This window comes from Coloeus monedula, assembly GCF_965178545.1.
Source record: "Coloeus monedula genome assembly, chromosome: 12".
Classification (NCBI taxonomy): domain Eukaryota; kingdom Metazoa; phylum Chordata; class Aves; order Passeriformes; family Corvidae; genus Coloeus; species Coloeus monedula.
In genome coordinates this window covers 14,315,711-14,330,197 of record NC_138792.1, presented here as the reverse complement: position 1 = coordinate 14,330,197, position 14,487 = coordinate 14,315,711, and the positions used below count along the sequence as shown (strand labels likewise).

Here is a 14,487-nt window from a genome sequence, read left to right as displayed (position 1 = left end):
GGTGTCCCCGCGCCCGCCCGCGCCCGCCCGCGTTTTATGGAGGCAGCGGGCGGTGCGACAGCGCCGGCCCCGGGAACGGCGCCGCGGGACTTTCCCCTGAGGAGCCTTTAAGGAAATGCTGGCGGCTTCAAAGGCCACCTTCCAGGAAGGCAGGGCTGACCCCATCGCCGAAACGAGCCCCCTGTGCTGGCCAGGAATGGCCCCCCGCCGAGAGGTCCCCTGTGGCCCCCCGGCCCGGTGACACGCGGTGTCTGGCGGCTCCTCTTGGGGTTTTGCAACCTTTGAGGGCAAAACCGGGCTTTTTTGGTAAGGTAGGAGTTTGCTGGGAAGAAGTTGCAGAGGATCCGCCCTGTGCCTGTCTCAACCACTCTGTTTTCCCCCGCCTCCCTCACCAGCCTCCGCTGCCCCTTTTGCAGGGAAAACACCAAAGGAAGAGAAGCATCCTGGGGTCACGGCACTGCCGGTGCCAGGATCCAGCCCGGGCATCCATTACAGGGCGGGTGATTTAAGACCGAGCACCAGTGGTGCTGCACCTCCGTGGGCCCCCCCAGGGGAGATGAGCATCCTCAGTCCAGCACCCAAACTGAGCTGACCCCAAAAGTGGGTGCTGGGGGGGCATGTCACACTCCTGGTTTGGGGCCAGGATTCCTGGGTCCCATCAGCATCCCCACTGCTGTGCCAGCTACCCTTGCCCTCCTGCCTGCCCTCCACTGCAGGGCCCTGAGCTCTGGGGTGTCCAGTGCTCCAGCTAAGAACAGCAGCCAGTTCTGGGACTCTGAGCCTGGAGGAACAGGTTGGACAGGATTGCTCCTTGCTGGAATGCTGCTCTCTCCTGGCCTGCAGCCATGGCCATGCTGACGGAAGCGCAGGATGAGGCCAGCCCCCATCCCACCATGCTCCTGAATCTTATCGGCTCCATCGAGGGGCTCCCCCCATCCCCTTCCCGCTGGCACAGCCCCATTTTGATGCCTGTGAGCGAGAGGGTTACATGGACAGCAGGTGTGTGAACCCATGCCCGCCCCAGCGGGACCATCCCCACCCTCCACCTGAGTCACTGCCAGCACCCAGACGCGCAGCCACAGCAAAGTTTCTTTACTGCTTAGAACAGTCCCAGTGGCACCCGTGGCCCCAGGTCACCGTATGCACCATAGCAGCAGGTGGGGGTGTCGGGACACCCAGGGGCTGCGCAGCACGTGGCAGCCAGATTGCAGTGGCAGGTGGTTTGGGCACCCCTGAAGCTCTAGAATGGTAGAATCGTTTGGGTTGGAAGGGACCTCTAAAGGCCATCTAGTCCAACTCCAGAGATGGGCAGGGACATCTTCAACTCGGCCAGGTTGCTCAGAGCCCCATCCAGCCTGGGGTCTTGAATGTCTTCAGGGGTGGGACATCCACCATCTCTCCGGGCAACCTGTGCCAGTGCCTCACCACCCTCATTGTAAAAAACTTCTTCCTTATGTCTAATCCAAATCAACCCTCCTTCATGTTCACATGAGTGGTCCTGGGCAGGCAAGCACACTCCTGTCCCTCTGCCACTGTGGGGATGCACTGGGACCTGCTGCCACTGCAGGACCAGGCAGCACTTGGCCTGTGCCACAAGCACCCTCTGGCCGCTGGTGCAGCCCAGTGCTGCCCATCCCCATGTCCACAGCTGGCTGGAGGAGCCAGTGCTCAGACAATGCTGTGCCTCACGCCGGGCTCGAAGGGTGCCTCGAGGCACAGAGGGGTCCCTGGCGATTGCTGGCGGCAGCACACACAGTGCAGGAAGTCAGCGACGTTGTGCCGGAAGAGCTGGCGGCAGGGGTGCAGGTACTGGTAGAAGAGGAGCATGAAGTAGATGCCCAGGCAGTAGCCGAGGAGCAGCTGCAGCACCAGCAGTGGGGTGCAGACGTTCTCATAGACATCAGTCTTGAAGAAGTACCAGAGGATGACGAGGGCCGTGTTCTCCGCCAGCCGGGCCATGTAGTACACGGCCAGGCGACCCCAGTTCTGTGACTTGTCGATGAGGTCTCGGTCAGCTAGCTTGAGCTGCACGGCTGACCAGCAGAACATGTTGATGCTGGAGTAGAGGAGGGTGAAGGCACAGAGCACCACCACCGTGCCCAGGCGGCTGAAGTTCTTCTCGATGTTGTCAGGCAGGCTGTTGCCGCTGCGCCAGAACTGCACCCAGGGCAAGAAGAAGACCACCAGGAGGTTGGCCAGGGCAATGGGAATGATCCAGTGCTTGAAGACAGTGCTGAAGAGCACGAGGACGGCGATGCGGGTGGAGATCTCTAGGCTGCGCCACAGCACAATGCAGAGGAAGGCCAGTGGCCGCAGCTGGACCTTGTAGTCATCATACTTGACCTGGATGGCCAGGATGTTGCAGACGAGTGCTCCGTAGGTGACTGACACCAGGCAGATGGCCATGAGGACGGCTGCAGAGGGAGAGAGTAGGGCAGTCAGGAAGTGTTGGAGACCAGGCTGTGTCCCGTCTGTCCACTGCCTGGGGTGCAAAGTGTGGGGTGACAACCCCCAGTGGGAAATATGGGGTGCCAATCCCAGGAGAGAAGCACAGGGTGCCAAGCACTGGGGCTCACAGCAGAAGAACAGCTCATGGCTGGTGGTGACAGTCCCCATGATGAGGCAGCTGTGGGGGGAGCAGCAGGAGGCTCGGCTCCCCAAGGCTCTCCCTACACCAGTGAAACCCAAACCCTGGCCAAACCAGAGCCATTTCTGTGGTTGGACCATGCCCCAATCCCCCTGCCCTGTGCAAGAAATGCTGCTCAAGGGTAAGTGGGGCAAAGTCTGTGCTGTGAGGCCCCTCTGCCTTCATCCCAGCCAAGAGCCACACCACTGTAGCCCCAGAAGCATCCCCAGAGCCAGCCTCATCCGAGGACTGCAAAGCCGAGGTCATTTGTAGGGAGTGCTGGCAGCTGCTCACATTCAGCGCAGAAAAAGTAGAAGAGTGCAACTGGTCCCATCCGTGCTGGCTGCCAGCTGTGGGGCTGAGCTGACACTCCAGCTGCGAGGGAATCACCCAAAACACATCATTTGGTGTTTGCTTCCTGCATCTACTGCTAGAGGAGCACTGGCACTCATTCTTCCTGTGCGTCTGCAACTCCCCAAAATGCCTTTGCAGGGGGCTGTGACCAGTTAGGGGGTTTCTACGGGACATCTCCTGTGCTTCCCTTCCTGTGGGCACAGATAAAAAGGTCTGGGCTCCCAGCACTGCTGGGAGAGCGGGTGGGTGAGGGCAGTTCCTTCACCCAGCACTGTAATTGGAATGGTGCAGGAGCACGCCTGCATGCCCAGCTCGGAACCATGCCAAAATGGGAGTTAAAAGTTTGCTCTGGCATATCCACCCCCAAGCACATAAACATCCTGGGAGCAGGCGAGGGAGCCTGGGAGTGGGAGTGCTGGGCTGGGAGCTCTGGCTGTTAGAAAATGTGCAGAAATAGATCCAATGGAGGGACTTTAGGGAAGCCAGAGCCCGTAGCTAGATGGAAAAAAATGAATGGAGATTGAAGCAGGCTAGGGCAGGGACCTGACCCGACCCTCTTATGAGACACAGCACTGGGTGGATGGTCTGGTTCTGGAGGGCTGATATCCACAAGCACGGGTCTGGGAGCAGAACCTGCCACCTCAGCCATGGCCTGCTCCTCCCACTTTGCATCACTGCAAGCAGGAAAGCAGAGATCTGACGAGTGCCCAACTTCTGTGGGTTGTGCTCCACATTTAGGGGAGTCCAGTGGAAGCTGTGTCATTTTGCCTGGATGTCACATCGGCACAAGCAGCTAAGAAGCTGCCGCCGTGCCCTGGTGGGGTTCCTGGGGAGCCCACGTGCCAGGCGCTCTTACCTCGGGCAACAGGGACGTACTTCTCCAAGACGCTGATGTAGAGCTGGAGGGTGAGCTGCGGGGTGGAGCCCAGGAAGGCCTGGATGACGGCCACGCGCTTGAAGGCGTTGCGGTGCGTGGCCAGCCGGCGCTCCGAGTGGCCCACCTCCTGCTCCATCTCCACCTCGTAGCCCTTCCGCAGCCGCCGCTTGCGGGTGATGGTGACGTAGGGCTCCTCCTCCCTACCTGACCAGCAGTACACCAGCAGGGCCTCCATGCACCTGTGGGGACACAGGAGCTGTCACCCCGCCAGCCTGCCCGCTGCCCCCCACTCCCAGCAGCTCCAGCCGCCCCCTGCCTCGTGCTGGCCAGGCCCTGCTCCTGCTGAGTGCAGCCCAGCTGATTTGGGCAACTGTCCAGCAGTGCTGTGGGCAGTCCCTGGCTGGTCACACCAGGACCATGGGGATGCCCAGTGGCTGCTCCTCTGCTCCAGCACTCGGGATGAATCATGTGGGGCAGAGGGGCAACAACAGCCCCAGCGAGGGCTGAACCAGCTGCTGGAAGAGGTGCAGCATCCAGGGTACAAAGCAGTGGCTCTGCTGGGAGCTGCAGCTCCAGGAAGCTGTTAATCACCCTTGGGTTCTGTTTTCCCAACTGGCAAGAACCTCTTCCTCTAAGCAGAGGCAAAAGAAACTATGATAGTGTCTTTGATCTCTCATCTTGAGCAGAAGAAGGCTTCCACGCTTCCTCCTTGGTGGGGACAGCAGGAAGGGGAGCACAGGGTGAAGCTGTGTGTGGCATGGGCAGATAAGGCAGCGCTTCCGCAGCCCCTTCTCCGTGGGGCTCTCACGTGTGGGTACAGGTGTGACTTTCTGCCATGCTTCTCCCCGCTGCAAGGACAGGGGGACCCCCAGCCCCTCCACACAGCCATGGGGTGGGTGTGCATGGCCAGAGGCAATCAGCTTGGCTCCTGCTCAGGAACCAGCTGGCTCTGGGACCAACAGGACATCGTTATTTACGAGTGCTTATCAGGACAGCACAAATTGCTGTGTATCAAACCAAAAGGAGTGAGGGTTTAGGATAAATTCTCTCGACAGATCAGGCCAGCACTCACGACTCTTTGCAAACTCTAACAGGAAAATCGTTTCATCCCAAAGGTCTGGCTTGAAGAGTAGTCCCATCTGGCTCCCAGTGCCCTGCCAGACCTTCTCAGCAGGCTGGGCTCCATCTCCAGCCCGAGCAGCCGGCTGAAGCAGCCTTCCCCAGGCAGCCCTGGCTGGCTCTTACAAGCAGCTGGGCAGCACTGTACCCATCTCAGAAAGCCTTGGTTGGTGTGGTGAGAGTCACAACACTGCTGTGGGCCAGCACAGGCTGGCAGCACCGAGGCAAGGCCTCCCAGGTGGCTCTGAAGATGAGACATGGTGACAGGGACACATGTGGCACCCTGCTTGTTTCCGGTGACAGAGGAAGTGCAGAGCAGGCCACAGTGGTTTTGGAGCTCTGTGGGTACAGAGAGCCCCAGAGCGTGGCTGCTGGCCTGCCCTTGGGGAAGGAGCCCCACGGAGATGGTGGCTTTGCCATGCCTCCTGCTGTGCATTCTCATGGGAGCAGGCTGCCCAGGATGATGACAGCCTGGGAGGCACCACAGCATTCCCAAGGAATGAGGGATCAGCTTGTGCAACATCCATCCTGCCCCTTACTGTCCTCTTCCCAGCACAGTCCAGTGGCCCCTCAGTTCCCATGCCAGCCCCACTCCTGCACCTAACTCTTCTCCTCCACCTCCCATAACCCCCACCGAGTCCCACTCCTGGCCCTATGCAGGACACCCCAAGAATCCGACTATGTGCCCGAGGGCGTTGTCCAAACGCTTCTTGAACTCAGACAGGCCAGGTGCTGTGACCACTTCCCTGGGGAGCTCCACCACCCTCTCTCTGGGTGTAAAACCTTTTCCTCATATCTAATCGAAATCTCCCCTGACTCAGCCTCATCCCAGGTCAGTATTCACCCTCAAGCACGCACCGGGGATTCCCATCTGTGCTTCCAGCACAAGCACGGTGGTGGCAAAACCAAGAGGCTGAGTGAATCGCTGGCTGCCTCCCGGACCTCGGGCAGAGCTTTCGCAGCAGCTGGGATACAACAGGCCGGCAGAGCCGCGTCCTGCCCGGAGCGGGGTCCAGCAGCAGGAGCACCGGTAGCAGCACCGGCAAGCAAGGGGCCCTCGGGAGCAGCAGTGCCGGGGAGGAGGGCAGGGGAGCGGGCAGCAGAGCTCCGGGCACGCCGGGCACAGGGCAGCTGGCAGACGGCGCCGGGTGCCCGCCCTGCCCGGCACCGCTCCCCGCTCTGCCCCGGGTGCGCGCAGGGGTGCCGGGGTGCCGGGGTGCCGGGGTGCCGCGCTCACCTGATGACGGGCCCGAGCTGCAGCAGGTGCATGAGCAGGACGAGCGGGCGGTCGCGGCTCAGGTCGCGGTGCACGAAGATGAGGGTGAGCTGCACCAGGACGGAGGGGCAGAGCACGAAGAAGACGGTGAGCGCCAGCCAGAAGCGGTCGTCGGAGTGGCTGTAGGAGAGGCAGAGCACGGCGGCCGCCGCCCCCTCCCCGCAGAACAGCGCCGTCGAGAAGACGATGCCGAGCGGCAGCTTGGCCCGCGCCGGGGCGGCGGCGGGCGGGCAGCCCCCGCTCGGACCGTCCATGGCGGCCCCGGCCCGGCCCGGCCCGGCCCGGGCGCTCAGCCCCGCCGCGGCGCCATCCCGGGCTGCAGCGGAGAGAGGAGCCGCGCTGCGGGGCGGGGCGGGGCGGGGCGCGGCTCCCCCGCCGCACCGAGCCCCGACGGGCGGCCCCGCACCGGCCCCGCCGAGCCCCGCGGCCCCGGCACCGCTCCGGGACCGCCCTGACGCCCCCCGACCCCCCAGCCCGGGGTCCACCGGCCGGGCATCCCCACCGGGACCACATCCTCCGGCCCGGGGCCCCGGCTCCTGGTACCCCAGCCCTGCCCTGGCCACCACCCTCCTGCGCCGGGAGCCCCGTTGCTACTGTGCCCTGGTCCCCATCAGGTGTGATGTCCCTGCCCCAGGACAGCTCCACTTGCACCCTCTGCCCCGACACCCCTGTCTTGGACCAGGATCTTCTACTGAGGACTCCCCATCTCTGCAGGGAACCGCCCCCCCAGGACACCCCCAACATGGCCAGGACCCACACCCCAGCACCCCCCTGCAACACCCACCTCGGGACTCCCGTTCCCCAGACACAGCGCTGACAATCCCATGCTACGCCTTGTGTGTGCCCTGGAGCCTTTGGAGCCCTGCTCAGGGCCCCCCCATCGAGTCCAGGCCTGATCAAGTCCTGGCAGTTACCAACACCTCAGGATGCAGCAACACATGGAGGGTCCCTGCAGGGGAGAATCGTCAGGTAGCCCCGGGGACACTGGGGTCCCACCATGGGGCAGGAATGATGCCACTGTGGGTGCCAGCCTTGCCTGAATCAGACAGCTGCCAGAGAGCTGCCTGCACTCACCCCCACCTCAGATCCGAGGCCTGACCCCCGCTCCAGACCCAGAAATGGAGCTGGGCCAGGGCACCACATGGCCCTGAGCTCGATGGGGCAGCATGTGGGAGGGAGGGCGTTGTCAAGGCAGGGAGCATTTTGGTATCTTGCAAGACAAGCTGTGTCAGGGACACCCCTTCAGGTCCGCAGAGTACCTGTGTGTGTATCAGGATTTGGGAACTATGTTACACAGGAGATGTAGCTCCTGTATCTTGAATGTTCGTGCTTCCAGGTGTGACCCTGTGCTATGGCTGACCAAGAGTGCTTTTCCCATCACCTTCAAGGACCCTCAAGACAATGGGATATGTCGACTCACTGGTGGAGCCAAACCTCCCACCACTCAGTCCCACATCTCTCCTGTGTGTCCCACCTTAATCACCTGTACAGTGGTGGGAACACCGGGCTGTCTGGGCTGCTCCCCACCTCCATGGCCATGGGAGTCCCTGCTCTAGCAGCTGCCTCCAGCACCAGCCCTGCCCACCTTTCCCCAGGAGTGGTGGTGTGCGCACAGGCGGGATGCACACGCGCTTTCCCGAGCACCCACTGCCTGCCAGATCACTGAGTCCAGCCTGGGCACATGCTGGCTGGCTGGGACAGATGGGGCAAGACAAAGAGTGTTTGACATCGGTCCATTTTCCCCAGTTTAGGCAGACCAGGAATTTTTAGGCAACTTTTAAAAGGCTCTCAGTGCTCATCCCTCAGCAGCTACGCCAACTCACAAGGAGGTGCCCACGTTAGTGATGGAGACACTGCCCACTCACCTGCCCCATGCAAGCCAAGAGCACAAAACCTCCCAAACCACACACACAAGAGTTTTCCCCATTTCACCAGTCTGGAAGCATTACCAGGGCTATTGGGCTTATCAGCAGCAGGGCTGAGAATAAAACCACCTGAGACGTTGGAGGCCACATCTCCCTCAGCAACAGCTCCCACACAGAAGCAATCCCTGTCCCCGCAGCTGCTCAGAGCTTTTCCTTCCAAGGCTGAACAGCTGCTTTGGGAAACCACAAACCCCATGAGCTCATGGGGACTGGCCTGACTGGCGGGAACAGGAGATCTACGTGTGACCACTCAGCTGTGGTATGATAGTTACATATTTTCAAGCTGTTTTTGGAAAACACCCTCTCCAAAAAAAACTCTGGCAGGGCAGAGGGTGAAGGGAGCAGTGTCCAGGCAGAGGAGCCCGCCACCAGCTGACTGGTGACCGTGGCCAGCCAGGGTGGGAGCTGTGCACGGGAGCAGCTGTGCCTGGCTGGGTGCTCAGCCAGCGACAACACATCGGGGTGGCACTGCCAACTGCACCCACGGCTCTGTGTGAGCAGCAAGAGCAGCGTGCCGTTTGTACCATTTATGCAACTTCCACTTATCCAAATTAAAAGCATTCCCCAGGAGTCTGGCAGGTCACCAAGCCCTCAGCTGAGCAATGCCTGAGCTTCAACTCATCATATTTTTAATTTCAGCTTCCCCTGCTTCATGATGAAATACTTAAGAGCAATTGTTTAAGCAAGCAAGAATTCCAGTCCTGTATCCATAAGCCCCAGAAGCCGTCAAGAGGAATGGAGAGACAAAACCTCACAGCATTTTCCACACCAGTTATTATCCCATTTTCTGTCCCAAGCACAGAGAGGCAGTGAGCTGTTCACGCTGTGAGTCACCTCTACAGCCTGACCCCACCTGTTCACAGCTCAGTGCTGTAAACAGCGGACAGACCATAAAAGTGATGTGGGTCACAGATAGCACCAGCCAGAGCTCCTGTCCCACTGCCCTGCCACTCCCTGTCCCTGCCAACTCAGTGCCCGTGCCTCTGTCTGCAAGCCCAGCACAGCTGGGGCTGCACAGGTGCCCTGGGACACCCCTGTCACAGAGCAACTGCCTGACCCAGAGCTGCCACAGGCCAGCAGGGACAGTCCAGGCACTGGGGACATCCTACCCAGGTGTCCCCACTCTGCAGTGGCTGCACCCTGGACCAGCAGAGCTGGTGGCTGCTGACTGGCCTTCACTCTGGAACCTCCCAGGGGCAGAACAGCCCCTGGGCTGGTGGATGTGAAGTGTTATGGAATCACAGAATCAGAGAATGTCCTGAGCAGGTAGGGACCCACGAGGATCATTGGGGATGCCCAAGGCACCAGCTCGAGTCTCACTACCACGTGCAGATGTCAATTTTCCTGTGGCTACAAGTGCCTGCCCTGCCCTGGAGAGCATCCCAACTTCATGAATTTCTTAATCCCGGCCTTCTTTTTTTTTTTTTTTTTTTAATCCCAGTGTTCACACAACACACGTTGCACAAAGAGCAGTGGCCGCCCACTGTGTGAAACCGCAGGGTTTGCTGTGCAGCTTTTCCAGCCCCTTGGGTGTGCCAGGGCATTTGTGGGGGGGGGGCGGGAGCAAGCTTCCTCACCGGCTCTCACTCAAAATAGCCCCGTCTGCTTTACACATGCCTGCCTGCCTGGCGGCTCAGCTCCTGTAAAAGGAGAAGAGAGAACTGTTTGGAAAAGACAGGGAGCTCTGAGCCAGACCCTTAAAGAGCCCAGGTGGGGAGAGCTGCCAGCCTGCTCCCCAAGCTCTCCTCTCTAGGACCCAGAGCAGACACCGCTCCCAGGGCGCTCGCTGGGACATGCCGAGAGCACGCTGCCGCCTTCCCAAATATAGCCCTGCACACAGAGGTGGAGCAGCTGCTCGGGGTGTGGGGATGGCCAAGATCCCTGACTTCAGGGCTGAAACCTCCTCAGGAGCACAGTCTGTGCTGGGGATTAAACATTCAGCTGGTGCCACACGCAGCGACAGTGGGGATGTGTTGATCAGCCCCATGTGCTGGATGAAGTGGAAATCACAAAGCGTCCCCCAGCTTGACGGGTATGTGAGACGGGACACAGCCGTGTCCCCTCAGTGCAGCCACGCTGCCCTACCGGCAGGGCTGGGAGGTTCCCAGGAATCTGTGAGCTGGGAATTTTTTACTTAGTTTGGAAATAGCTTTGCAAATGACTGGTTTCCACAGCCTAAACTGTTTGGATGGTGCATTGCTTTCACAGTAACTCAGCTGTATTTTTTCCTGCCCCAGCAGTCTGTGGAATAGTTTCTGGTTGGGGAAATATTTATTCCATTTGCTTCACCATGCGACTGCTTTTACCGCTCCAGTTCCTCATCCAGCTTCACTCTCAACCTGCTGGGAGAGAACCTGGTATCTGTGCTGAGGACCTCATCCCTCTAAATCTCACTGGAGGCTGTGCTGAGCCCACTGGGATCTGGGCATGGAGCTCCGTGCTGCCAGGGCCAGGATGCTTGCAGGCAAAGCACAGGCCATGTCAGTGCTGCCTCATGGCTTCAATTCTTTAACAAGAAAGCAGAGTTACCTTTGGGTGCATTTATAGGTCTTTGCAATAATTACACATTTTGAAGTCATGCCTCCTTGGCTACAGTCCCAGCACAGGCAGCAGGTGATGCTGTAACACTAAACCAGGCAGGAAGGGTTAAAATTACCTTTAATTAAGCGATTCCCCCAGCCCCACCTGCTGTAAGAGTATACAGAGTGCTAACCCAGCCAGGCTGCGCCTGCGTGTGCCCTGGGCATCCTGGCAGGTGGGAGGAACAGTTTATACTCCCCTATCCCCCGTGCAGGAAAGCAGCAGGAGCACCACAATGCTCTCAACAAAACCACTGTAGGAGCCTGGACAGGGCTTGTAGCCACCGCAGGGGCTTCCCAGAGCCGTGTGCACGGTGCAAGAAACAAGGTGGCAGCTTGTCTTGCAGCAGGGAGCAGAGCAAACAGAGCACTCAGATCCAAGCCTCTCCTAGAAATTTGTGTATGCTTTGGCTGGGAAGCACGCTGCCAGAACTGGGTGAAAAGCAAACAGCTCCCTGCATGCTTCCTGCCTGCTTCTGCATCCAACGTAGGGTGATGGTGCCAGTGTGGGGGAGCAAAGAACGCTCTGGAAAAAACAATCTTCCTTACCCAAAAGAGCTCGGGGAATGGTTGCCCACAATGGTTCATGGCAGTAGGGTGCAAGCCATCCCCTCTCCCCAGTGCCATTCCAGCAATCCGCTGCGGTGCCCCAATTCCTCACCAACAGGTCTCGGTGTCACAGGCTGTAAATATCCCTTGTTCCCAGCCTGACTCCGGGGCGTTTGCCTGTAATTAGCTCTTGGGATTTGGGAGCTGGTGTGATCCGGGGTTATCGTTATCCACCAGCGCTGTGCTGGGATTTAAAGGGGCAATGCGGCTGTCTGCATATCTACCACCTCAGCGTGCTGTCATATGACACGTTAAATAGAGAGAAGAGTCTCTCCTCAAAGTCTGTGTGTGTCCTTGCCCACCACAGATCCCTTTTCGGGCAGAGTCAATGAGGTTCCAAGCAAAGCAGAAGAGCTTGCTAATACTTCTGCCAGGACTTTTCGGTCTTTGCCATCCCCTTGGCTTTGGTGTCACCTCAACTCAGGGCTCTCAAGGCTGCAGGCAGCCCCTATAGCTCTGCCCACTGTGTTCCCTCGTGAACCATCATTCCCCACATCCAAGCTCCCCGGCCGTCCCCCCCGCTCTGCTGCTTGCCCCAGGGGTGCTAGGTGGGGTTCCCGGTGTGCCCGATGCCGGCTGGGGCACGTACTCACGGGGTCTAGTGAAGCCAAGGCAGGGCAGCCCGCCAGCCCGCGGCCATCTGCGCTTCTCCGTGGTCCCTGTGGTTTCGCCTCATTCCCTCTCCTGCGGCACTCCAGCGGGCAGAAATAGCCCCAAAGCACGTGCTGCCTTCCGGGGAGCGATGCCAGGAGCAGGCAGCCCCGGCGCCCCGGGCACAGCCCTCCCTCAGGGGCTCCTGGCAGCACTAGAGGGTCCAGCCCAGCACCGTGCCAGGGCACAGCCTGGTTATAGCTCTGGTGAGGAACATCTTCATTTATCTGCCAAGATAATAAATTCTGCCTTAGAGTTTCTCACCTGGCAACAGTCACCAAGGAAACGAGAATGGCTGCTGCGGGTCCCTGCTGGCACCGCCTGGGGAGCCCCAGTGGCCCTGGCAGAGGGTGTCCGGCTGCACTCCGGCTGGCTGGCTGTGTGGGCAGAGGGCCGGCTACCCACTCGTAACCTGATCGCAGGCCCAGCAGAATGCACGTCAGTGTGGGCTTGGCCCTTGTGCCATCTCTCCGGAGCTGTGTGGGTTTCACCAGGTTTGGGGTGGATTTTGCGGTTTTCCTGGCTGTTGATCCTGGTGTGCATGCATTGGGAGGCATGACCTGCAGTTGCCTCAGGCTCCTGGGCGGGTTTTTCTGTCTCCAGCACTGGTCTGAGCAGGGATTTTTGACACTTGTTTTAAAAGCAGTGGCATCACAAGTGCTCAGAGATCTCTGGAAACCCATTGGTGCCAGAGGGAGACCAGATCCTGCTGCCCCTCAGGAAGATGAGCTGCTGCCTCCAGGGCTGCCTGGCACATGGCGCTTCCCTATTTATAGCACCTGTAGTCATGCCCCTTCCCATCCCTGCCGGGCTGTCCACTCACAGTGCCACCCCTAAACACAGAGGCAAGAGCTGACACTTGGAGCAAATCATTTCAGCCCTCATACAGCTAATTCTGCAGAAAGCATCCCAGCCCCATGCTGTGTGTGAACCTGCCACTGCCGCTGCTCCCAGCAGGCTGCTGGCACAGGCATGGGACAGACTGGGAAAGGCCATCAGGCTGGACACAGGGAAGTGCAGCCACTGCCCCACCATCAGCAGCACAGGGGTGACCAGTCACCTCAAATAGGGCATGTGACTGTGATATCCGAACAGGAATTTCATCAGCCATTAACCATGCATGGCTCCCTGCCCATGGCACAGACCTGGGGCAGCTCCCTTGCCCAGGATGGGTGCCGAGTTTCCCAACAGTGTGTGGGGCTGGAGAGAAGGGCATGGGGCCATGCCCATTTGGGCTTGAACCCCTGGGGCCAGGACAGTATCTCAGCATCTTTGGCCCGTGGCTGGTGCTCAGCTGGTGGAGGCAGTGTTGCTGGTGCTGGGTGGTTTATCACAGACTGAGGTGAGCCAGCAGGCTCCCTGTTTGCTCCCAGGTATGGCCTTTGAAGGATCTCATGTCTTTGTCCCTCTGGACCCCACTTCCCCCCCACCAGAGCTCCTGCAGCTCAGACATCCCTGTGTGACTTCTCCTCCACACCCATCAGTGGCAGCAAGCCAGAGAGGGCAGCTCTGGCTGGGAAAAGAAGCAGGAAACCTGAGAAGCAAGATAAGAGCTTCGGAGCTGAAGATCAAGGAGCTGGGGCTTTTTTTCCTCCACTCCTTGCCCTGTGGTCTGACGGTCCCCACCACTTCCCTGCTCCCAGCCAGGCTCCTGCTGGGGCTGGCTGCTGTTTCTACCCCAAGCAGCACAGGACCTGCTACCACTCAGGCAGTGCCATGTTAGGGCACAAAACAGAAGCAGTGAGCAGTGATGTCCCCCAGCCCAGCTCAGAGGGGACCCTGGGTGAGCAGCAGAGCTGTGCACACCATGAAGGGGATGCTCCTTGCAGGGGCTGCAGAGAAACATCCCCTCAGGGATCAGGCAGCAAGAAGCCAGAGACGCTGTTCCTTAGAGAAGTCACTAACTCAGCCCATGTGGGCTGTCAGGCAGTGTCCCCACCACAAGCCATTCTCGCCAGGGATGGAGACACAAGGCTGCCAGCACCACGAGGCTGCAGTGGGGTGGATGAGGCAGTGCCGTGTCACCCAGCATGGCAGGCAGTCCCACAACACACCATGTCCCAGCAGCCGCTGGCCTGGGCCGACCCACCAGGATTAAGGAGCCTGCAGGAGTAAGTAATTTAAATCCAGATTAGATTTAAGCAGCTGCTATGCAAAGGGCATGTGAGCAGAGGCTGTGCAGTGGGGATGAGCAGGTGAGAGACTGACTGGCACCCCTGTGATGTGAGGGGCTGTGAGAGCAGGGTCTGGCCGGCAGGTCCGTGCCCATGGGGTACTGCCCAGAAGGACGGATTTTGTCTCCAGGCTTGGCTTGCGCACACCAGACCGGAGGCAGCAGTGCTGTGCCGTGGGACAGGACAGCCCAGGATGAAGAGAGAGCCCAGGCAGGAGGATGAAGCACAGGCACATGCTGGGCTGCTCACTTCGTAGGTGCTGGAGAGAGGCCACCCCTCTGCACGGGGCTGCAGACC

At 59.7% G+C, this 14,487-nt stretch overlaps 1 protein-coding gene across 1 annotated transcript; it reads right to left on the bottom strand.

Moving 5' to 3' along the window:
* Positions 1 to 1,120: 1,120 nt before the first annotated feature.
* Positions 1,121 to 12,253, bottom strand: XKRX (XK related X-linked). Its single transcript, XM_082289303.1, has 5 exons — positions 11,959 to 12,253; positions 7,037 to 7,201; positions 6,214 to 6,568; positions 3,837 to 4,096; positions 1,121 to 2,414 (listed from the first exon to the last, which is right to left on the bottom strand). The coding sequence occupies exons 3-5, from the start codon at positions 6,504 to 6,506 to the stop codon at positions 1,669 to 1,671; spliced, it is 1,299 nt and encodes a 432-aa protein (XP_082145429.1). The 5' UTR covers positions 6,507 to 6,568; positions 7,037 to 7,201; positions 11,959 to 12,253; the 3' UTR covers positions 1,121 to 1,668.
* Positions 12,254 to 14,487: the final 2,234 nt, after the last annotated feature.

Coding starts and splice junctions, on each gene's coding strand:
- XKRX (XM_082289303.1), bottom strand. CDS start 6,506: ATGGACGGTCCGAGCGGGGGCTGCCCGCCCGCCGCCGCCCCGGCGCGG. Junction 4,097..6,213: donor CAGCTCGGGCCCGTCATCAG/GTGAGCGCGGCA, acceptor GTGTCCCCACAG/GTGCATGGAGGCCCTGCTGG. Junction 2,415..3,836: donor GTACGTCCCTGTTGCCCGAG/GTAAGAGCGCCT, acceptor CTCCCTCTGCAG/CCGTCCTCATGGCCATCTGC.